The sequence below is a fragment of the Macrobrachium rosenbergii genome, chromosome 29 (assembly GCF_040412425.1).
Source record: "Macrobrachium rosenbergii isolate ZJJX-2024 chromosome 29, ASM4041242v1, whole genome shotgun sequence".
Classification (NCBI taxonomy): Eukaryota; Metazoa; Arthropoda; class Malacostraca; order Decapoda; family Palaemonidae; genus Macrobrachium; species Macrobrachium rosenbergii.
The window spans coordinates 3724252-3750298 of NC_089769.1; the positions used below are offsets into that span (position 1 = coordinate 3724252).

At 39.1% G+C, this 26047-nt stretch overlaps 1 protein-coding gene across 1 annotated transcript in view; it reads right to left on the reverse strand.

The window, feature by feature from the left end:
- N (neurogenic locus Notch protein) overlaps positions 1–26047 on the reverse strand; it is a 120944-nt gene that overhangs the window by 68787 nt on the left and 26110 nt on the right. Inside the window, exon 2 of the mRNA XM_067130820.1 lies at positions 15760–15838. Within this exon, the coding sequence (XP_066986921.1) occupies positions 15760–15838 (79 nt within the window). The remainder of the gene's footprint in view (positions 1–15759; positions 15839–26047) is intronic.

The window sequence follows — 26047 nt, forward strand, 5'->3', positions numbered from 1 at the left end:
CACGACATTGGTGCAGACTTACATACGAGTTCTTGAACTTCTAGGGAACTCCACAAAGAAAGTAGCGCACCGGAAGGAGAGAGAGAGAGAGAGAGAGAGAGAGAGAGAGAGAGAGAGAGAGAGAGAGACCAGGTGAGGGTAGAAAAATCAGGGCCCCAGTACTGTACGTGACAGACAAAAGAAACAAAGATCTCACAATCTTCCCCCCCCCCCCTTCCTTTTTCTTTAACCAAAACCCCTACCCGAATACCTCCCCCTTTTATCCCGGAGGGTTAAAAAAAAGGAAAAAAAAAAGAAAAAGACCATCCTGGGATGAGAAGTGTAATGATCGTAATGATGACGATGGCATGGTGAAGTGTATAGTGGCTTGACCTCAAAACTGCCGGGTTAAGATGAAACGCCTTTAGCAATGTGCGCTGCTGTTTCTGCTGACGAGAGAGAGAGAGAGAGAGAGAGAGAGAGAGAGAGAGAGAGAGACAGAGAGGGTATAGCATTCGGGCTATAATCAAACCCATCCCAAGTCAGTTTGCTTAAAATGAAAGGGGAACGCGCGCACATACACATGTATATTCACTGAACCTGTATATACCATTCATGGCAGCTCCCACACTCCAATGTCATATAATACTGAATAAATTCTGACAGACTGAACATTAAATAGCCTTATCTACTTGTGGTAGCGATTAAATCAAAAGTCGGAGCAATAATAACAAACATCAATAATCTTGAACTTCCTGTCCTACCTACACAATAAACAAAATGGCACCGAGTACAAGTAGCCGCTACTCGGAAATACCCTAAGTTCTTGTGCAATATTTACTAAAGCCAAAACCGTGCACACGATATCCACTCTCCAAGGATAAAGCGCGTCACAGTTCACAAACCTTTCATGAACAGGCTGTTCGTATTATAATAAGGGCTAAAGTTATATTAATTAAATAATAACATCAAAAGCAATATAATATTAATGAGGGTTTATAGGCCTACTGACGCACGATGAGACACGAACATTGTCAGAAGACGACTCTAGGCCTATAGTGGAAATCAACAGGTGGCCGGCCTGTGGTATGAAGAGAGAGAGAGAGAGAGAGAGAGAGAGAGAGAGAGAGAGAGAGAGAGAGAGAGTATACGCTGAGCATAAACCATCTCTCATCATAGTTAAGATGAATGGCAGTTGAATTAACGGGTGTTAACATAGGAGAGATGGTTGGGGGGAGGCGGGGAGAGGTTTTGATACCAGAGCCGTAGTAGACTACCCTCTGGAGAGGAGCCCCCGAAAACCACACCAGAGTGTCTCAGGACCTGCTGCTGCTGCTCCTCCTCCACATGGCAGTCTCCATTCGCACGACCTCGGCTGCCTGCTTGTCTACTACCGCTACCAATTACCGACGCTATAGAGAGGAGGTCCTACTACCCACGCATCACCGCTCAAACGAAAGAAGAGAAGAGTTGTTCATCTATTACGGCTGTTAGTCTCATAGTCGTTCATTTGTTGAGAGTTCAGGAGGTGGAATACACTTCGGAATGACAGAATAAAGACGTTGGGTCTATTTCTCGACATCAGCGTGAACTTCAATTTGGGAATATAGGATTTCAAAGATGGATTACATTTACAGCACCTAATATTCTAGTCCCTCCTCCCACATCCACACGTTCCCCCCCCCCAACATCCTACCCACACCCCAACCCCTAACAGCAGATCACAACCCAACTCCTTCCCCCCTTAAACGGGTACCCTTGTCAAGTCATCACTCTCACATCCCGATTTTCATATAATAAAAGCGTTTATTTGTGGCGCTTTGGCAGCAAATTTTGCGTAAGATGTTATGTAGAACCACGAGATATCCTCTTGACGAAATAAAACCCGTCGCCAACAGACGAAATAGAATTACCCGAGAGAGTCATAAAATACGGTAAAATAATACGTCCCGTTTCGAATGGCATCCCCTCCTCTCTTACGAAGTGTTCCCACGCTGAGCTCACTCACACTGGCGACGCCGCGGGACATTCTCCCTCCCCACCGACCCCTCAACCCCCTTTCCTGCCCAGCCCCCTCAGAGAGAGAGAGAGAGAGAGAGAGAGAGAGAGAGAGAGAGAGAAATACTCCAATACACTATAATCATGGCACAACTTGCTTGTAACACCAGATTATAAGAATGGATGTTGATCATTGTAATTTCTCACATTATGAGCAGAGCCTGGTAAAAAGTACTATGAACTATTGCCACAGATTATTGTTTTAGACAATTGAGTTTACGAATCATCCGTGAGAGATTAGCGAGCCGAAGCCAGGGTCGACTTCCTGCGTTCGGAGTGACGTCACGCCGAACCACAGGGCACTGAGGGAGTCCACTCTGGATCCGCCGAAACTTTTCTTCTTCTTCTCTAACAATGACCACTGGACCACTCTCAGTCAGTCAATACCGACGGGACACAAACTAAGAAAAAGAAAGGCTTCGGAGACTGTTTGCCTGCGTGTTTACACGACTAGGCCAATGGCCTGTAAGGTTCTAAGAACAGGTTGGCTTTTAGACACAATGATGCCTGATATACGAACGAAAGTTGCAAGAAAGGCGCTGCTATTCTTTGGCTTTTCCCTGACTTACGAGGCTAGAAAACAGGTCTTCCGCTTCGGTACTTCCACAGATAAGAAAGTGATGGCATTGATATTTCTCTGGTCATAGATGACGAGATAACAAGAATGGAATGGAAAATATTGAGAGAGCACTCAGTGTCTGGTCGGTTTAGCCAATTCTCCATTCCCTTCCTCCCTTGTACTAAGGAGATGAACTTTCACCTTTACAATCGCCATCGTTTTGTGTAATTCTCTCTCTCTCTCTCTCTCTCTCTCTCTCTCTCTCTCTCTCAAACACGCAGATGACTTTCCATTACCAGACCACATCTGAAATGAGCTTCTCAAACTCACGGTAGAAGATAAAAAAAGGAGACAAAAAAAATGTTCGTTCTCTCTTAGCAGTATATATTCTCACGGCCGACGAGAATGATCCAATAACCAACTCGAGATTAATCAACAGGTTCTCTCTAAATCCAGGCCAGTTTGTGTAACCTCAACCCTTAAATCCATCCAACCTCCCCCTCCCCCTCCACCTCACACACACACACACATACAACCACCCCTCTCCCTCTTCCCGAAGAGTCCCCAACAGAATAATGATGTACCCAGACTATCAACCAGAATGGGGGCTTGATTTCATCCAGTTACGAAAACAAAGCATCGGAAGATGCTTGCTCTTTCATTCATCAGCGCAAAATAGAAATAAATAAACTGCTTTTGGGGTGGTTTTGCGTAAAAAAACAAAACAAGACATAACACCAGTTACCGACTAAATGCACTGGTGAAAATAGTTCACGGCTGATTCATGAATGAAATCATTTTTTCTAAACATCTGGGGTTAACGAAGATTCACACACACACACACACACACAAGCAATTCGACGTCGGGTAGATTCCGGTTAAGTAAGTAGTCGTTTTCCCGTTAGACAAAGAGCAACAACAGGGTGTCTGAGGTCTAGCAAAAACAAGACCCATTTTATCTGGCAGCGTGCATCGAGGCAAGAGAAATCAAAGGCTGATATTAGTACCAGCAGATTTACGTCGACAGTTCGCTGTACAACAGACGGGAATTGTCGGTCTAAATGAATATTAAACAGCGAAGATGGGAGATCCAAGGACTCGCTTTTGCCCAGTCTGATCAACATACATTGCTTTTCCATAATTGCAAATGCCAGCGAACACAAACAGGCTCGAGAAACAGGAAAATGGCCAAATACAGGTAAGAAAGGTCTAACCCCTATTCAGCAAGACACGCCCTTTGATAGAAACAAGGCTATAAGGAATGAGTAAACTGAAGATGGGAGAGAATTCCAAAATCGTAGGCAATAAAAAAAATTACAATCAGAAACAAAAACAAAGCCACGGCACAGCGAGACTAGGAACTTGCTGGACAAACGAGTAACCCACAACAGCGGCGAGAATTTTTTCTAAATATTTGCACCATGTGGGTCGAATGAAGCCTCACAGCCGTAACTTTAGGAATTCCACCACCCACTTAGGTCTGCCATATATGAACGTATGGGAAGGACAGTTTTAGAAAACTCCCTCACTTTCACGACATTAAAAATAATAAAAGTCCCACAAATAACGAAAGGTATGAGTTGAAAGTACATGATTGCAACTGTTGTTCGCAATAGACCAAGTTCCTTCTGTTCAATTTCCTCTTCTAAATCCTTCGTTCTGTCTGACTTGAAAGCTTCAAATTATTCTGTAATATGATTGTGATTAAAGGCAATATCTCTCTCTCTCTCTCTCTCTCTCTCTCTCTCTCTCTCTCTCTCTCTCTCTCTCTCTCTCTCTGTGTGTGTGTGTGTGTGTGTGTGCATATATATATATTACTTCTGACATCTTGCGCAGTAAGTGGTGAAGAGCAGAAAGTTTTATAGAAAAGATTAAAAAAAATCCCTTTGTGAGAGACATCTCAAGTATCCAGTTTGTTGATAGAAATTTTGAATTAACAGGTTTAAAAATTACGTCTGGATTTCCATCGTTGAGTCTCTCTCTCTCTCTCTCTCTCTCTCTCTCTCTCTCTCTCTCTCTCTCTCTCTCTCTCGATTAGAAAGACGTCAGGTTTATTACAGCAACATAAACCTGATTTCATATCAAGTTAAAATTCAGTTAAAACATTTATATATATATATATAAAATATATATATATATATATATATATATATATATATATATATATATATATATATATATATATATATATATATATATATATATATTATATATATATATATATATATATATATATATATATATACACACAATTGAAACATCTATAAACGTTTTAACTGAATTTTACCTTGATAAGAAATCAGGTTATGTTGCTGTAATAAACCTGAAGTCTTTCTAATAGAGAGAGAGAGAGAGAGAGAGAGAGAGAGAGAGACTTAACGAAGGAAATCCAAACGTAATCTTTAAACCTGTTAATTCAAAATTTCTATCAACAAACTGGATACTTGAGACGTCTCTCACAAAGGGATTTTTTTATCATTTCTAGAAATCTCTCTGCTCTTCACCACTTATACTGCGGAAGATGTCGGGAGTAAATTCCTTGAGCAAATAATAGAAATCCTTAAGCAAATAATTCGTTTTCAAGAGAAAATAGGATATGCAAATAAGACCTTTAAAAACTATTCTTAAAAAAACAAGAATATCTTTAACGGGAAAATTTAAAGTCAAATTTCTTTTAATCTCCACTTCACACTAAAAGACTAATGACAACAATGTCTATTTAATTAAATTTAAGTCTTTCAAACTTTCTCCATAACAAACGATTTAATATTTATGATTTGATTACGAGAATGGTTTTCATCGACAAGTACATCTTTCAAAACAAAGAGATGAAAATTTATTTCACAAAAGCGTGAAGGTTTGAAAATGAGAAGAGAGAGAGAGAGAGAGAGAGAGAGAGAGAGAGAGAGAGAGAGAGAGAGAGAAGGATAATGCGGGCTGCCTGCCATATGGCATGAAATCGTTTCCTCCGAATCCTTACCAGGAATCGCATACCCTGTCTACTCCTGTACCAAAAACATAAAGACATTAAAATGACTTACTGTTTGCTTATAAGGTGCCGGAAGCCAATTGGGTTGTATGGGGGGGTGGGGGTATGATCTTAATCATAAATTAGGAAAAATGAAAAAAAAAAATCCTTCAGTTAAAAAATTCCCGTTTCCTAAAACGGAATCATACCGTAATTTATTTAAACAAAAAGAAAAAGCCTTCCTAAACTGCTTTACGGGAAACATGAATCAACTAGACACGAAAAAAAAAAAAAAAACTTGCCTCATCCCAGTATAGGATTACACGAATATCAACGTTGCCACCTACACTAATATTGGGATGTTTTCCCTTATTTTATTCATAAAAAAGAATCGCCCAAAGAGGGTTTTCTGTAACTGATAAAATCAAGTTTTCAAAAGTTTTCGAAAACGAAAACTCCAACAAAGGGAAGGCCACGAGATCTCTCCTCGTCGCTCTGTGAGGGAACTCGCACCAAGGGTGGCGCTTATAGAATGGTTTCTCCAGCCCCAGCAGAGAGAGAGAGAGAGAGAGAGAGAGAGAGAGAGAGGAGGGTATGGGTATCATACCCCAGCAGACCCGGGGCACGCAAGGCAGAAAGAAACGCGCAAGGACAACACCTGCCACAGCACAGACTTAGGACCCGCGAGTTGCCACATCTTCCACAATGCGATGTTTACGAAGGATTCTCACTCGCGCGGTAGTTTATTTATCAGTTTCACTTGCCAGCGAAAGCAGCTCATTTAATACCTCTTTTCTAATAAAGAGAGGACCAATATCCTTTTCACGTAAAGTGAAGTCAAGAGAATTTAACTCGCTTCCCAGGGCAGAGGTCTACTACATACGTGCATACCCCGGCCAGGCTTGGGTATGACCTCTCTCCAGTCCATCTTCAATAACGCTTCCCGTGGAGGGGTAATGCATCAAATTCACTCTCCCTCTCTCCCCCCGAACAAGAATATTCCCCCAAAATGCCTCGAGTGTGTCCTACTGATTTCCCTGTTTGTTCCCGCAAAAGGGTATTTTTGTCGCTTGGTCGGTTCATTTTCATAGATCTTGGATACCCAAGACTGTTCTTTGTCTCGAAGCATATGGACAGGAAATGAACTGACAACAACAGAAAAAAAGTGTGCTCTAATGGCCGTCTCTCTCTCTCTCTCTCTCTCTCTCTCTCTCTCTCTCTACACCTGGCTCTTGATAAAATTTAAGACAAGACCACCTAACATTAAAATTAGTTATGGTACTGAAAATATTCTCACGATTCCCCATCGGCAATAACGACTGGCAGACACTGCGTCGCATTACAATTGCAATATCTCGTTTAATATATACCGATGAAGTTACGGCACCAGTACAAAATTATACAAGTTTTATGTCTACTGAATTACAGCACAAACGCAAAATTATATCATCCCACAAAAAAAAAAAAACCCTGCCAAATACCGTTCTACGAAATATCTTACGAAGGTAATATCAGTTTAGAAATCAGCCAGGTAATATCACTCCGAGTGAATGTAATATTCTACCTTAATACGAAAAAAGCTACGAGATCTCACAAGAATATAAGATGAAATAATGAAATACAACAAGAATAATCATGGCCTTTTCTTCACAAGGGACGACTCGCTACTAAGACCAGTCAGGCATAAATCATGGCGTGAAAACAAAGACACTCGGCATTATGATGGCTTGGGGTCGTAGCCACCCATTAACAGCCAACGCAAATGAACAAACTAAGCATTAATTTAAGCAATTGAATCCCATTAGCGCCGAGCGTTCCTGCAACACGCATTACATCTCCAGTCTGACGCCTGCCTGCCCGCCTGCCCACCCTCCTCTCTCTCTCTCTCTCTCTCTCTCTCTCTCTCTCTCTCTCTCTCTCTCTCTCTCTGGGATATACAGTGAATACTCAAAGACACCTATTAATTTTTCTATTTTATTTCGAGTTTCTCTCTCTCTATTATTTTTTTTTATATTTTATTAGGAGCCTCTCTCTCTCTCTCTCTCTCTCTCTCTCTCTCTCTCTCTCTCTCTGTGTTACATACAGAGAAAACTCCTAAACCCCTATTATTTTTATATTTTATATACTCTCTCTCTCTCTCTCTCTCTCTCTCTCTCTCTCTCTCTCTCTCTCTCTCTCTCTCTCTCTGTGAGAAAATCCCCAAGTGGCTCACGTGCCTTGCTTTTCATGCAGGGCAATTAAGGGGACCTTTTATGAATTCAATCTCAGCCGCACGATCAGACCCCTCTCTGTATATTATCAGATTGATGGCAAGGCATGGCTCGGAAAGTCTAAACGCTAATAGCCTAAGACTTGAAGTCTCAACGAATGTAGCCTTAGACTTATACAGGACTTCGTGTGACCGGTGCTGAAGATAAAGAAATCTGATTGATTATTAGTTCCTTCCAAGTCTTTTCTGTTCATGTGTAAAACTACCTCTCTGTACAATATATTTTTTTTTTAATCAGGCTAAAAATACGAAGGTGATTAACTTATAATGTATAATCGTTATTATTTTCCACCGAGTCAAGATTTACAGGTGAAAATCTGCCTTCCTAAATTAATTTTTTTTATCAAAATATAAGATAAAACCATCTTTACCATGACAAAATAATTCGTCTGATTCCCAGTGCAAAGAAAATTGCCTTTGAGAATTCAATAGCAATTTTGCACAGCGATAAAACAATAATTTTTCCACACACAATTTAGAGATACAAAACTATTTTTACACACAGTGCGTCAGGCAAAACATGAAACCAATGATTAGAGAAGCGCTACATCATCTTAAGAGAAACGCTACAATATCTTAAGAGAAACGCTACAATATCTTAAGAGAAACGCTACAATATCTTAAGAGAAACGCTACAACATCTTAAGAGAAACGCTACAATATCTTAAGAGAAACGCTACAACATCTTAAGAGAAACGCTACAATATCTTGATGACCGCCGGAACAAAATCAAACAAAACATGAACATACAATCAGAGAAACATAATTTCTTAGAATGCCGAGGAAAAAAAAAATAATAAAAACGAACGAATCATTTAGAGAAACATTACTATTTCCACAAGACCTGTCGGAATAAATCATCGGGGAAAAGAATCAACCCAAAGCTGCAATGAAATTATAGCTCCCAAGGCGATCGAGAGTACAGGCCAGAAGACATTATTACCATTCTCTCTCTCTCTCTCTCTCTCTCTCTCTCTCTCTCTCTCTCTCTCTCTCTCAAAGGGTTAATGAGAGAAAGCAATGGCAAGGGGGCCCACAGAAGGGCAGCGGCCCATACAATACTGTCACTGGACCGCAACCAAATGAGGGGATTCTGTAGTCAACAATTAATGTCAGACTTTCATTGACAATGAACCTAACCCATCCATTGAATTCGTGGTTGCGCTCTGTGGAGGGGTGATCGTGGATCAGCCTCTTAAATACTACTACTGTTACTACTACTACTACTACTACTACTATAATACTGATACTTAAAAATACACTCATGGTAACATGAGTCTTGAAATAGGGAAACAAATCCACAGTTATGTCTGAGTGCAAAATATATTTTTTTAAAAAACTCTACAGAGAGCTCTCGGGAATCTGTTCGATTCCCCTTGTCGAACAGATTCCCGAAATATCGTTGCATCCATACATAACTGTGGATTTCCTTCTCTAATATTGATAATACTATCACACATGATAATAAGTTCCAACATTCGTTCATTTAAAGTGCAAACTTTGGAATCTTCAGTGGCATTTCTTATACGCAATATTTTTTTGTAGTTCATTCACCAGAGAGAGAGAGAGAGAGAGAGAAAGGGGGGAGGGGGGTTACGAAATATCCAAAAGTATTTGGCATTATGTGATAATGTCATATTCAAGGCAAAAATCACGTACAAATAAGTCAAAATAACTTGAAAATAGTAATTGTCTTTATTATACCTGCAAGGAGAATTTACATTTATTAAATGCAAAATATAACCAGCATGGAATCTACAATTATGAATAAGGAATATTAGTTATTAAGCTGTAGTTTCTATGGGAATCTCACTAAAGGGAAGTAAAATTTATAACAACAAACCAGACATTAACTGAAATTGTCCAGTTGTTCATAATGTTTCAGAATCATCAAAAGGACATAATTACATTAATGAAAATGACAATAACAACATTAACAACAGCTCTGCCGAATTTACTTCGATTCGCATCTTGAGAACACTGTGACGAACGCATCACCGCAAAGGCTGCTGTGGTTAGGTTTGATCATTACGCTGGCCTTATGCCAGCACGGGCTCTTGCTTCTAGAGCAGACCTTGGAAGCTGCTGGGAAAAGGCTCGGTAAGCATGGTTTCTGGCTAACCTCCCCAGTAAGCTTTATTTCTCTCTCTCTCTCTCTCTAACCAAATCCCTCATATGGTGCTCGCTCTTTCTCAAAATAAATTTATTTTATAGTGCTCTCTCTCTCTCTCTCTCTCTCTCTCTCTCTCTCTCTCTCTCTCTCTCTCGTCACATATGGGATGCAGTTCAACCCTTTTTTATGTGGACACTTGATGGGGGTTACCGTGTTGGCGCCCGGCGCATGCAAGGACTAATATATGAGAGAGAGAGAGAGAGAGAGAGAGAGAGAGAGAGAGAGAGAGAGAGAGAGAGAGGAGGGGGGGGGGGAAACAGCATAAACACCACGTGACCTACAACTCAACTCCAATGACCCGATAAATCCTAACGTTAATGGACCCCCCACCCCCACTTTACATACTTTACGACAATTCCACACGGCGCTGATTCACATGGACATCACATCACTGTTGAACTTTCCCACCCAAATAAAGCAAGGGGGGTGGGGTGGGGGGGATTTAGAGCCCCACCCATTAGAACAGCCAGGGGCCGTAGCTCCCCCCGACCAACCTTCCAATCTTAACAGAGCCATTTTTTTTTCGTTTTTTTGTTTTCATGACAAGGTGTCATTAGCGACAGCCTTAAAACCTACTGTGCGATAAAGAGCCATTTGCAGCTCTGGACGTCACGAGAGCCCCCCCCCCACCCCGCCATGCCTAATTGTGTAAACACTTCAGCAAATCGACTTTCGTGGATACTTATGGAAAGTGAGATGGTGATGATATGCTGCAATTGGACGGGTGAAACTTGCATTATTGCTTTTGGGGGGTTATTTGTTAGGATTGATTAAGTGGGCGTATGGCATAATTATATAATTATATAATTGCTTTTCATAAATTATATAACTGCTTTATATAAATTATAATATAGTTTTATATAAATTATATGAAATTGCTTTGTATAAATTACACAATAGTTTTATATGAATTATATATTTGCTCTATATTAAAATTGCTTTATATAAATTATATAATTGTTTTATATAAATTACATAATTGCTTTATATACATTATACAATTGCTTTGTATAAATTATACAACTGCTTTACATAAATCACATAACTGTTTTATATAAATTATATAATAGCTTTATATAAATTATACAATTGCTTTATATATTAATTATACAATTTCTTTATATAAATTATACAACTGCTTTATATAAATTATATAACTGCTTTACATAAATTACATAATTACTTTGTCTAAAGCGCTGAAATAAATCAAACTTTACCCTTCATAACATAAACGCGTACGAAACCAACTTGCAAAAATTTACAAAATAAAAGCAAAAAAGAAATTACTGCAATAAACAAACTTCCCGAACTACTTAACAAACCTTGGAGAGAGAAATATTTATGAGCATAAAACATCGGGTCGCAAGAGTTGACTTTGAGAATCAATAATGGCCTCGCGCTTTGGTAATGGATACCAAATGCGCCATTACACACAATCCCTGTCATTGACACAGTTGGATTGCACCATATGATGGACCTGGTTTTGAGAGAGAGAGAGAGAGAGAGAGAGAGAGAGAGAGAGAGAGAGAGAGAGAGAGGACAGGAAAGGGGTAAAAGAGGACAAATGATCTGACTCCGCTCCTCCCCTACTTAAACTCCTTTCAATCGCATCCACTTGTTCCTCAGTGGCCGGCCAAGTGCCCTCTCTCTCTCTCTCTCTCTCTCTCTCTCTCTCTCTCTCTCTCTCTCCACACATCTGTCCACAGAACAGACCAACAAACGGCCGGTGTGTTGGATCAAGGGCCGAAAAAGGGGGGGGGAAAAATTGGCCACACAATAACAATGATCAGCCAATCAACTCCAATTAATCGGATTGGACCGAGGTGCCTACACATGGCGTCTTTTTCTCACGCCGCCTCCGCGAGAGGAAACCAGAAGGGAATTTTATATGCCTTTTTTTCTTCTTCTTCTTCTCTGCTTCCCTCAACACATGTTCCGTTTTTCACTTTTTGAGTGAAATAAAAAGTCACGAGACTTTTATAACTGGGAAAGGGGTGTTTAGACTTGCGACAAGTCTTACAGGATCGTTAACCCAGATCCCTTTTTATTCAAGCTATTTTTAGCGTTCAGTCAAATACCCATTTTAAATCCTTAAGCAGGAACTGAACGATCCGTCACTTCGCTGTTTATTTTTTCCCCTTGGATTTTTTTAAGTCCCTAATTTTACTTACTACCTTTACGGTCCTTTTTATCTATTTATTGATTAATTTGTTAACTTATTTTTTTTTTCTAAACTGATTACTTCTTTCCATATTTCCCATTCTGTTTCTCTTTCTAATGAACACCATAATATTCTTTGGAAGTTTGAATTTAAAATCAATGACACCTTTGATGGGCTTGTTCCAAATGAATAGGGTTCATCTTAAGAATTAATAATTATAATTATAAAAAATATCATCATGAACTTCCCATTATCAGGAATATAAAAAAATAAAAAATAAAATAGGAGTAGAAATCTTAATTTGGGAAAGGTAAAAGGACCTCCAGTTAAAAATATTTGGAATAATTAAAAAGGCTTCAGTTAAAAACAGTAATGCAATGGTATAATTCCCCACGTCACATGACCATCCGAAAATCCCAGACTCACAAGAACGGAGAGAGAGAGAGAGAGAGAGAGAGAGAGAGAGAGAGAGAGAGAGAGAGAGAGAGAGAGAGAGAGAGAGAGAGAGAGAAATTTGATAAATTTCGGTCAACAGATTTGTAAATTTTCGTTATCTTTATATTCATATACGTAGAAGTTAAAAGCACTTTTTTACTGAGAGAGAGAGAGAGAGAGAAGTTTCATAAATTTTGATCTACAAATTTGTAAATTTTCGTTTTTTCATATTCATATACGTAGAGACTAAAAAAAGAGAGAGAGAGAGAGAGAGAGAGAGAGAGAGAGAGAGAGAGAGAGAGCATAAGCTGACGTCAGACAGTCATCCAACCTTTTAATTCCCAAAGAGGTATACTCAATAGGATCTTTCCCAACCGCGTGGACTCCCTCTCTTCGTCAGGAGGCGCTCGGCACAAGACGCCCCTGGAACCAGAAGTCCTCGTTCGTTCCCATGGCCTCCGTCCCCACAGACCACAGCAGACCTCTACAGGTCTCCAGAGACCTGTAGTAGGGCTACTTCTGCTCATCAACATAAAGACCGCAAGTGTTATCATTGGCTATTCATTTTCTCTACATTGACTGTCGAGATCAAATGTTCTTCTAATTCAATTACGCCCATCTACGAGCAATCTGGGAGGGTGGGGGAGAGGATGGGGAGAGAGGGAGGGAGATGGTAGTACTCAGTCGGAGGCTGTGAGAATGTAGGACAGATGTTGTATCACTACCCCTCAAAAATGTAACCAGCTAACTAACGCACAAACCACACCGCTATTCCTCTCTCTCTCTCTCTCTCTCTTTATATATGAAAACAACAAAAATTTACTTTTTCAAAATTGAAATTTACCAATTTTGTTTCTCTCTCTCTCTCTCTCTCTCTCTCTCTCTAAACCTCATATGAATATGAAAACAAAAAAAAATTTACGTTTTTAAAATTTAAATTTACCAAATCTGCTTCTCACTCTCTGTCTCTCTCTGTCTCTCTCTCAGTCAAAAAAGTACTTTAAACCTTATATGAATATGAAAACAACAAAAAATTTACAAATTTAAAACTGACATCTACCAAATTTGTTTCTCTCTCTCTCTCTCTCTCTCTCTCTCTCTTTGTATGTACTTAATTCCATGGGTAAACATGAGAGTTTTCATATATAATATCCGTCACTTCAGTATCACAGAAAAAAATAATAAATGATCAAAAGATCCACGCAAAATATTTTGTACATTTATTAAGTCTCTCTCTCTCTTACTATATACACCCAGCGTTTCAACTCCCTTCCTAGCTCCCCTCCCCCAACCAAAACCCTACTGCCAGCCCCCACCCCACCTCCCAGCTTTGCACCAACTGGCAAGTGGCCCCATTCATCGTATCAGTCATTCGTCAATGTTTAACCTACTGTGATCCCCCGCCTTCATACAATGGACTAAATGTAACTAAATCTTACACCGCCAATTCATCTCATTTGCATTTTCCGATAATGTACCTCTTCTCTCTCTCTCTCTCTCTCTCTCTCTCTCTCTCTCTCTCTCTCTCTCTCAGACGCACACATATATATATATATATATATATATATATATATATATATATATATATATATATATATATATATATATGTGTGTGTGTGTGTGTGTGTGTGTGTGTGTGCAATTAATGTCACTGACTCGTCTTCTTTATCCTCAGAAGATAATTAGGAAAAATTTTACAAATCATAGATATCATTAATAACTTTTAGTGGAAATAAAGTAGCAAGAAAATACAAAACATAATATGAAGGAGGAAATATAAAATATATATATATAAAAAAGGGATGGGTTATGAGTTCCAGAGACCTCAATACTTCACAGAATTACGAAAGTGCAAAAAAGGGAATATGAAACCTGGTGTGCACCTCCGGACTGAACCAACCAACAGAGAGGATATTAGACACTTGAAGCAAACACAAAGACGTGACTGTCTAAAAAAAAAACCATGAAATTAACTGAGCCAATTTTCTAACAATAGGTGTACATTCTAAAATCAGGTAGACCTATTAAAGCTTAAGAGCGCCAACACTGCAGTAAAACAAGTCATGAACGCAGGTCGGAAACTTATCGCATACATATTACAAACAGGTTGAAAACAAGTCAATGACAGTAGGTGGGGAAGAATCTTGCCAAATGCTGGATAATTGTAAGAAACACTGGTTAGAACGACCAATAAGTCGCTGAATTGTATTTAACGTGTTGTGATGATGTGTGTGCACGATACTGGGATAGCAAGGCAAAGGTAAAGTGAATCCATCGAATAAAGTATCAAATTACCCATAATGCTTTACTCTCGAGATAACAAGTCATAACAAGAGTCTAGCTGTTCCAGAAAGAGTAATTCCTTACTTTCACGATGGGAATAATACACAGAAAATAATTGACGAAGATGCAATGCACTAACTGCCCTAACACAACTCTTCTAGTATTTTAATAGTTTACTTAAATTTTTCCTATTTATTTATTAATTTGTTATTTTTTCTTTTTAATAGTTGATCTCTTCTTCCTGTATTTCCCATTACCCTCTGCTACTTCTAACAACTAGACGAGCATGGACAATAGTAGGCCTACAAGTACCGAGGACTACTACTTCCCAGCTCATTCAAGCCGTTACATAAGTCTTAATCATTCTCCATGCACTATTTCAACAAGCTTACCTGGGAGGATTTCCAAGAACAGAATGAACAAAATGAATAGGCCTACTTACTACAAGGAAAAGGCCTACTTACTATAAATAAATATCCCTTCTTACTATAAATAAATAAGCATACTTACTATAAATAAATAGGCCTACTTACTAAAAATAAACAGGCCTGCTTGCTTTAAATAAAGTGACTTACTATAACTCATTAGGCATATTTACTATATATATAAATACGTCTACTTGCTATAAATAAATAGGCCTACTTACTATAAATAGACTTACAATAAATAGGCCTACCAACTATAGGTAGACTTACAATAAATAGGCCTACTTACTATAAATACTTACAATAAATAGGCCTAGTTGCCGCACTATAAATAGACTTACTTACAATAAATAGGCCTACTTACTATAAACATGCCTACCCACTGTAATTAAATAGGCCTACTTACTATAAATAAACAGGCATCCTAAAAAACCAATAGGCCTACTTACTTGCATGAGGATTCGGCTCCAGGGTTTGAGACACACGTTCCGCTGTTCTTGCAGGGATTAGGTGAGCACGATGTAAAACCTGCAGGGAGAGAGAGAGGGAGACAGAGAAAGTAAAAAAAAATGTAAAAAAATACGTGAACAATTTTTCGAGGGCTGGGTTGCAAATATAACACACCAGAATCTTAAAGCACAATATTATTGGAACCCAGAAAACTGGTAATGAAAAAATAGAATAGAATTGCATGATATCTTAGGCTTTCGAAAAGTATATATATATATATATATATATATATATATATATATATATATATATATATATATATATATATATATATGAGATCCAGACAACTGGCGGGGATAAATAACCTTTAAGAAGAAGAGAAACATTGCAAATTAAAGGCATGTCAAAACCAGCATTCAAAAAGAACTATGGGGGGTCAGAATTGCGTTTTTTTTTTTCTTTTACCACGAAGGTGTCCGTTAATGACGCAATTTAAAAACACCGTCCTGGGGAAAAGTTTCAGAAGATTTAAATAACAGAGAGAGAGAGAGAGAGAGAGAGAGAGAGAGAGAGAGAGAGAGAGAGAGAGAGCAAACGGTACATTCCGAGGGGTACTTAAAAAGTGACCCACCTCAGAGAATGATGCGAAAACTCAAACTCACTGGAGGTAAAGCTAAGGTACATTAATGACATTAAAAATATAAATTATAATAATAAGAACTGTAAACGTTTTCATTTTAATATGAAAAAAAAATGTGTTCACCGCCTAGCAACATTCCTCCATCTCAATAACAAAAAGATAAAAAATTAATTGGAAATCTATAAATAAACAATAAAAAACAAAGCTAAAATTGATGCTAAAAGACACGACATTGATCCCCCCTTTTTTTAAACAGTCGAATACTATTACGAATCAACCCCGACGTCACCAGAAAACTAGATCTCATTCCCACGGTCTGTAGGGACATGTGTGCGTGCGCTCTCTCTCTCTCTCTCTCTTCGAAGCTGCGTAACCCTGGCGTAATACAGATTCCCTCCTCTCTCTCTCTCTCTCTCTCTCTCTCTCTCTCTCTCTCTCTCTCTCTCTCTCTTCGAAGCTGCGTAACCCTGGCGTAATACAGATTCCCCCTTCATCAAAGCAACATAATCGGACCAAGTGACCACCGGACTTCCTTCTAACTTCCTTCGTTTTAAGGATACGTCAGTAGGATGCTTGCTGAAAACATGCCACATCCTACGGTGTGAGTGGAGATCGAATTAAGAATACGTCAGAGGGATGCTTGCACAAATATGCCACATCCTACGGCGTGAGTGGAGATCGAATTAAGGATACGTCAGAAGGATGCTTGCTAAAAACATGCCACATCCTACGGTGTGAGTGGAGATCGAATTAAGGATACGTCAGAAGGATGCTTGCGTAAAACATGCCACATCCTACGGGGTGAGTGGAGATCGAATTAAGGATACGTCAGGGGATGCTTGCACAAATATGTTAAATCCTACGGAAAGAGAGGGGATCGAATTGCTGACTGCTTCCTTAGGATTGAAGGATGAAGTTTGGTACAAAACATTTATTGAATAGAGGACAAGTAAATGAACTGGCTGTTAATAAATAAACAGACCCATTAAAATATAAAATATGAAATGAATATTACAAAACCTCAAATTTTTTTCTTCCTTTTTTTTTTTCTTTTTAAAGCTCAAAGGACAGGGTCACGAAGCAGCAGCCAATAAAATAAACCATATGAAGAAAAACTTTACGCAAAGAACGAGTATTCGACGACAAAATCAAAATGCGTAAAGCCATCAAGTTGCGTAAAGCATTACCGATCCGTCTGACGGTATCATTTTCTATACGGTGAACGCAAGCAAGGGGGAAGTATGGGTGGGGGGCATTCAAAAACGATTTGAGGCAGGAAATGAAAGCCCAAAATATCACCTCCGGAAAGGGAATAATAATGTCCAATCGGATCGGCGCAGGAGAGCGACGCGATTCAATGACGCAACGGCAGTAGGACACGGGAGATGACGAGGGAGAATTGCTAGACCTGTAATTGACTGACGAACGACGAGGTTTTGGGAAAGCAGTTCACAGAGGATTTCCTTTGAGCCCCCCCGCCCCCAACTTCTCTCTTTCCCTCCATTAACCTCGTACTTGACAGGTATACCCGTTTCCTGTGTCATTCTCAGAGATTTCTGTACATTATAACATTGCTCCCCTAAAATAATTTTCCTTGTATTTTAACAATTTTTATCTTTTTATGTACACCGTAAAACTTGCATCTTAATCCTAAATCAATTTGTCTTGTATTTTAACAATTTTTATCTTATTGTGTAAACCGTAAAACTTGCATCCTAATCCTAAATTAATTTTCATTGTACTGTAATAATTTACATTTTTATCTACTTATTTAATAATTGTATTTTTTTTTCTTTACTAATAAGTGATCTCTTCTTTCTGTACTCCTGTTAACTTCTGTTTTTTCTTTCGAATGAACGCCACATTCTTTGAAAGTTTGACTTTCAAGTCGATGGTCCCTGTGGGCTTGTTCCATATGAATAGGGTTCATCTCCTGAATAATAATAATAATAATAATAATAATAATAATAATAATAATAATAATAATAATAGTAACACCTATATCCTATATTAGATTTATACTAAGCAGGTTTTATCCTTCACTGCATATGCTATACTCTCTCCAGTATTAGAACAGAGACATTACTTAATCTTGCATGTCTTGTAAATTACCTGTATCCCAGGTAGGTGCTTTCAGTAGCGAACATCCTGTCCTAAATTAGCAATATCCTAGTATGCAGAGGTTAGGTTAGTTCTTTAATAAATTATTTAATTATGTCATAATAGAGGTAACTAATATAGATATCAGAGAGAGAGAGAGAGAGAGAGAGAGAGAGAGAGAGAGAGAGAGAGAGAGAGAGAGAGAGAGAGAGGATCACTGTAAAAGAGGAGATTAAATAATTCGTTTACAATCAGGGCAACTGAGAGAGAGAGAGAGAGAGAGAGAGAGAAAAATACGATCGCTATCACAGTAAAAGATGAGATTAACTAATTCGTTTACAGTCAGGGTAACTGTGAGAGAGAGAGAGAGAGAGAGAGAGAGAGAGAGAGAGAGAGAGAGAGAGAGAGAGAGAGAGAGAGTCTCCATAACTGAGAAGTTAAAATATCCAATCTCCATATCTGTAAAAGAGGAGATTAACCAATTCATTTATAATCAGAGAGAGAGAGAGAGAGAGAGAGAGAGAGAGAGAGAGAGAGAGAGAGAGAGAGAGAGAGAGAGAGAGAAACTTCCTGTACGCGTTCTTTACCCGAGCGCTTACGTGTATGGCCACGTACCAACAGAACTCACGAACAAGGGAGGTTGTCAGATCGTTGGGACCTCTGGTAAACACGCCAATTTTCCCAGCGACTCCTGGCCACAAAAGCTACGTCGCTTCCTCCCTCGCACCTGCCGCGTATCGGCCAATCAACGCGCTCAGATTCGTGTCCAGGTATAAGTGCCGTCAGCCAATCAGGGGGCGTCCTCGCTCGTAGGAATGCACGTACGCAACATTCAAATTGTCATTATCAATCTCTGCTGCCGTGAGTTGAATACGCTCCGTGGCGTCATACACACGCACGCACACACATACATACATACATACATACATACATACACATATATAATATATATATATATATATATATATATATATATATATATATATATATATATATATATATATATATATATATATGCAAGCATGTGTGTTGACATGCCAGAGAGTATTCAACTCATAAATAAATAAATAAATAAATAAATAAATAAATAAATAAATAATAATATATATATATATATATATATATATATATATATATATATATATATATATATATATATATATATATATATAAATTTAAAACAGAATACAATAATACTTCAGAATTTTCAGAGAGAAAAATAATAAGTGTCATGCCGAACTTTAAATTTTAAAACACAGGCCCACTCAATAAGATTTTTGTTTTTTTCAAAGTTAATTCTGTGACACCCGACTCCTTGCCCAAGAAACTCCAAATTTTATGAAGGCGCAGCTTCCAATTCCCGTCGGAACAACTGACTTTTGGAACTGAACAAAGTCTGACCTGTTCCGTGTGGGACTAATTGGGAATAATTTCTTTAAAGTTACCCAGGTTTATCAGAATTCAATCCAGATGGACCTAGATGGCTCTCAGGGTTAACCAAAGGCTCCCTGGGGCTATACCGTTAGTGATGCGCGCGCAAGGTATTGTGTAATACAAGGAAAGACATTTTTACATTTTATATTTACGAATAACCCTTACAGTTCGTCAAGAAAAATTTAAATATACATTTAATATGTTGCCGAGTCTCATTTAATGAAAATTAATATTCTTTACAGGTTAAGGAGAGACAAATTTACAATTACATTTTCAAATAACCTTTAGTATTAAATAAGTAAATTTAATGTGGATAATAAATTATCGACACTCATTAACGCAAAATTATTCTTTGCAGTTTAAGGAAAGACAAATTTAAATTCACATTTTCAAATAACCTTTGATTTTTATTACGCAAAATCAACATGCAAATTTAACCTTATTAGAATATACATCACAGACAACCTCATTTACGTACATTTAAAATTATTTACACGTTAAGGAAAAACAGATATTTACATTTATATCTTCAAATAAACCTTAGCGTTCGTTATGCAAATCTAATGTTCACCTAATAAATTATCGATCTAATTTACGTAAATCTAATATTCAGTTAATATTCACTAAATGTTATACAAACAACGTAAGGGGAAAAAAAATTCCCTCCAAAATCAGTTTCCACGAGCCATGGGCGACGATGATGATGATGATGATGATGATTCCGAGGAGGTCAACTAACTTTCACTCGCCTTCCTCTCTCTCTCTCTCTCTCTCTCTCTCTCTCTCTCTCTCTCTCTCTCTCTCATGCTCAAACGCTCCTTTCTCGTCCCCACAGTCTAACCTTTCAATAAATGCTTATGCACTCTGCGTAACGGTATTTTCTCACAAATACCAATAGCCATTAACGAGAAGCACAAACGAAGTAAGGAAATAACAATAATTAAAAAAAAGGAAAATAAAAAACAAAATCAAAGAGTTGGGATCGAATGAATCGTTCCTACGATCACTATGGCGACGGCGGTCATGCTTGAACGATCACATATACCTGGACCGTCCTCTCCCCACCCCGTCGCCCTCCCCTCACCAGCCCAACCCCCAAAATCCATCCTGCTAACGAGAAGGACACCCACCCACCCACAAAGAATCCATCCCCCCCCTACCAAGACCAGGACCCAGGACCGCTTCGTAAAACCAACGCCATGCGACAGGCAACATCCCTCGGCTTAACATCCTATCCGCTAGCACCCCACCGAAGGATAGCAGGATTCGGAGCGGGAGCCTTCGCCGAATCCTCGGTGACTCTGCCGCGGTATGACTTAGGATTTTTCTTATTTCATTCATCCGATGGGTACGGGGACGGAATGGACGTGGGGAGGGGTAGGGGGGGTGGTGGTTGACTGGGTGGGAGGGGAGCATGACTGGTAAAAATGGGCGTTGGTTCCTCTTCTCTTTAAATACACTGGCAGGACCGCTGATTAACAGAAAAAAGAAGTTTGCGTGATACTAGCGAGTCATTAAATAAGTGGAAACTGGGTGTCTTGCTGAAGAACGTAGGCAATGAATAGACATTGCGAGAATCACTTACACACACAAACACATATATAAACACACACACACACACACACACACACACACACACACACATGTACACATATATATATATATATATATATATATATATATATATATATATATATATACACACACATATGGGTATATACATGTATCTTTGCGAGGAACACACAAAAATTAACTGAAATTCACTCTTGCAAGTTAAGACAACTGGGGAATAAAATCTAGATTTTAAATAAAGAAGAATAACGGGTTTACTTTTCCCAGTTGAAATATGTAAACGAAATGAGTACCTTTATATTTATGCGGGAATAAAATAACTCTTCAGTAGGATCACATCAAGCGCAATGATCACCAAATATAGTAGATTAACGGAGAGAGAGAGAGAGAGAGAGAGAGAAGAGAGAGAGAGACTTACTCATGAGAATAAGAAATCCAAAATCAAGTCCAAAATTATACATAAACAAAACAAAACCACCATAAAAAAAAACACACCTCAAACTATATAATAAAAAAAACATTTAATTATACCTCAACATCTCTGGACGTCAACAACACAAGCAAACAAACAAGTCTCCTATATAATAAAAACATTTGATTAGGACCTATTCAAAACCAAAAGCAATAAAAGGTGCCCTTCCTCACACCTCCCATTCCCCACTCACCCACCCCACCATGCCACAGGAACCTCCCTCCCTCCCTCCCTCCCCCTCCCCCTCCTCCTCTTTGCCTTCGCCTAATTCTCAAAGGCATCTGATAAGAAGAGTCTCTCTGTCGCAACGTTCCATACCTGACACTTCGCAGGCCTGTGTCACACGACTGCAGCGAACCCCACCCTCAGGAGAGACCTCTGCCCCATGCCCAGTGCCCACTCGTCGGGAGATGAGGGGGGGGGAGGAGGGAGGGAGGGAGCCCTTGCCTGGTAATGAAGTTTCGGAGCATAGGAAAATGGAACCTTTGGATGTGGAAAACTTTTAGTTGTTTTTTCGTTGATTTGTTTCCGAATCGAAGGAAATTTCTGGGTTGCTGATTTTGCAAGGACTGAGAAAATTTAATCTAATCTTGAATATTGACACTAATAATGATAATGCCAGCCAAAAATCAACTTTTCTTCAGTGGGTAAACGACAGAAAGTAAGAGACAGAGAGAGAGAGAGAGAGAGAGAGAGAGAGAGAGAGAGATATATATATATATATATATATATATATATATATATATATATATATATATATATATATATATATATATATATATATATATATATTTAGCCAAAAATCACTTTCGGAATAAGTAACAACGGGGAGAGGGAGAGAGAGAGAGAGAGAGAGAGAGAGAAAATATATATATATATAAATCTATACCAGAGGTCTGCCCTATTGTTGCACTGCTAAAACAAGACAAATGGCTAATGGAAGAAGTGCGGCCAAAAGGTGCCCCGCGCACACACAAAGGAGAAGCACCCGCTGTTGGTCCTGCCCTGGGTATGTAGGTGGGGGGCAGGAAGGCTGGCTGGGAGCGCCTGGGAATGGATGGATGGAGGGGGGGCGGGGCGGGAGGGAGGGAGGAGTGTGGGTAGCAGTGAGAGTGACCCACTTGAGATGAGAGTTGCAGAAACTCTCTTTTTGAGTGGCCGAAAAGGTTCTATAAATGAGCTGGGTTCACCATGGTTCATTTACAGTGGTTTCGAACAGGAATACTAAATAATGAATACTCTCTCTCTTTCTCCCTCTCTCTCCCTCTCTAATGAGGTCAATGCAATTCAATCTCAAAATAACAGACCTTTTGGAATTGCATTTACTGACAGACACACGCACACACACACATATATATATATATATATATATATATATATATATATATATATATATATATATATATATATATATATACTGGGAATATGAAATGGCGTATGAAAACTAAAGTATTTACAGAAACAATATCAGTAATAACAAATGCTATCTGAAGTCTTGCCTTATGTTAACATGCTTAAGGTTCCAGTAATTGCAAACTTCACAACTCTAAGAAGGGAAAGCTTCAACTGATTTTATACTGATTTAAAAAGATTATATCCAATCAATAACATACGTCTAGAAATTCCGCAAAGATTGCGAAATATCAGACATATTATCAAGACGCTCAAAAATACCAGACTTTGAACGGAAATAATGGATATCAAAACTGAACGGATTTCACCACAAAGACGTTAGAGGTTAAAATCCCAAGTTAGCGACATAAATCATATAATAAAACAAAGCTAAGACTTACAATATAACCTAACTGGTTCTAAAAAGAGGATATAGGTTACTTTTTACCATCCAAAGCTTTAAAAAGACAAAAAGAAAAAAAAAGGTAGTAAAACTGGATGAGCCATTGGGGGTGACCGACCGGGGAAGGTAGGGGTGGGGTTGGGGAGGAGTTACCGGGGTTGGTATTGTCCAACACATCCTGCGGGGTGGAAGTGTAACTCTGTTATTTGGATGGGTGGAGGAGGCAGGCACTCGGCCCGCGTGCGCTCGCCAATGGATGGTGGTCCTTTTTTCGAAAAAGGAAGGACGACACACGCGTAGCCATGCGCGCAGCCATTGGAGGATACGCACATCCGGCAGCAGCAATAATAATCATCTGGCGATTCTAACGCGCGCCAGACCAGGCGACCTGTCACCCAATTTGCGGCTGTTGATGATCACGATGGTCTGTTTTGTTGCGTCTATTTGATGCGATTGCAACTGTTTCTGCCAGTGGCAGTTCATTTATATTGCTCTTCTTTTCCTTTAAGTATACTAATGCAAGATTAGTTCCAATTAATCGCGTTAATTGGAGTTTCAACCCTAGACCAACATTAGTTCCCCTTACGTGAAGATACTAGGCACTAAAGCATCTTCAAACAAGGGAAACTAGTACTAGTCTAAGCTTGAAACCTCAAATAAAGCGATCAATTTGACCTAATTTTATAAGAGCCCAAACTTATACATAAATTATAACAAAATGCATTGTCAAGCAACCCTAAATTCAAAGAAATATCTGCAATCGCTTATAATTTCTCTCGAGAATTGCATCACTACCAACTTACAAAGTCACCTAACGGGAACTAGCAAGCCGTGGGCTAAAAGGAAAACTATTTGACGGTTTCACCAACTTGAAAAAAAAAAAAAAGAAAGGGTGGGGGTTGGGGTGAGTGAGGGGTTACACAGCAGGACAGACACAACCATTCCCAGTAGATAGATAGAAACCACCTGAACAAACGCCTGACGACAAAGAAGAGCCAGAGAGCTGTGGTGATGGAATCACCAACTTCCGCTTCGGGGTCGAAACGGAAACCCGGAGCTAGTACTACTGCTACAACAACTGCTACTACTACTACTAGTACTACTACTATTAATGATACAGGAGACTACGATAACCTGAAAGCAAAGGTGTATTCCAACATTTACTTACTAAAGCTTTCAGTTCCAGAATTACCATCATCAAAGTCAAAGTTTCAGTACCGTCATTTATTGATTTATATTTCTGAAGATTTGGCTAGATTGCCAAGCATTGGGTAGCTTTCGTCCATTTATCGCTTAAGTATATCTTAGTTTAACCAGACCACTGAGCTGGACAGAGGGTGTTAGAGTGGTTGGACAGTAAGATAAGAGAAAGGAATGGAGGTTAAGTAAAGGACTAAAACGTGCACCACAAGAAATTCACAGTGAAAAGCCAATATACCAATTGAAACTTTCATCGTCAAAAAAGTCAATCTCCTTCCACGAATGATTCGTAACATTTACGAGTTTCAAAGATGTAAATGCCAACCACTATAGTCTCATCTAACCACCGGAGAACTACTCTCCGTCAGCAGCCTCCAGTGACAAGCCAAGCGTGGGAAGCTCCTATTGCTTGAGATAAAGAAGTCTGATTTCATTAAAACAAGAACGCTTTCAACTGACACCAGTGTTGTTCGATAAAAGGGGAAAAGTTGCTTGAAACGTTAACGAAGATGTCCTGTGCACAACTCTCTCTCTCTCTTTCCTATTTGGTGTATCTGAAGGCTGCAAAACAAGAAAATTATTCGAGAGAGAGAGAGAGAGAGAGAGAGAGAGAGAGAGAGAGACCCTATTCGGTGTATCTAAAAGTTGTAAAACAAGAAAATTACACGAGAGAGAGAGACAGAGAGAGAGAGAAAGAGAGAGAGAGAGCAACAACAACAAAAAAACCACATACCATTCGAAGAATAGTAAGACTGAATGCAGCAAGAATGTCGATATTTCCCTCACATATAATTCTGCAAATTCTGTAGTACTACCTGCATGTCTCCCGGGTGAGAACTTGAGTCGGGGAAGTGTGTGGGGGGGGGGGGAGAGTCCCTCGCCTTTTTAGCTCTACAGGGTGAAGACCGATGTCGCCTCGTCATAAAACATACCGGTTATACTTTCAGCCGCCGAAGGAAAATTCTAAATTTTACACCAGAACCTGATTTTAGAGCATCGACTCGGAGACTCGACTCTACTTCTTGGATGCCCCCAAAAAAGTATCTCGCTTGAGAGAGAACCGGAGAGGAAATA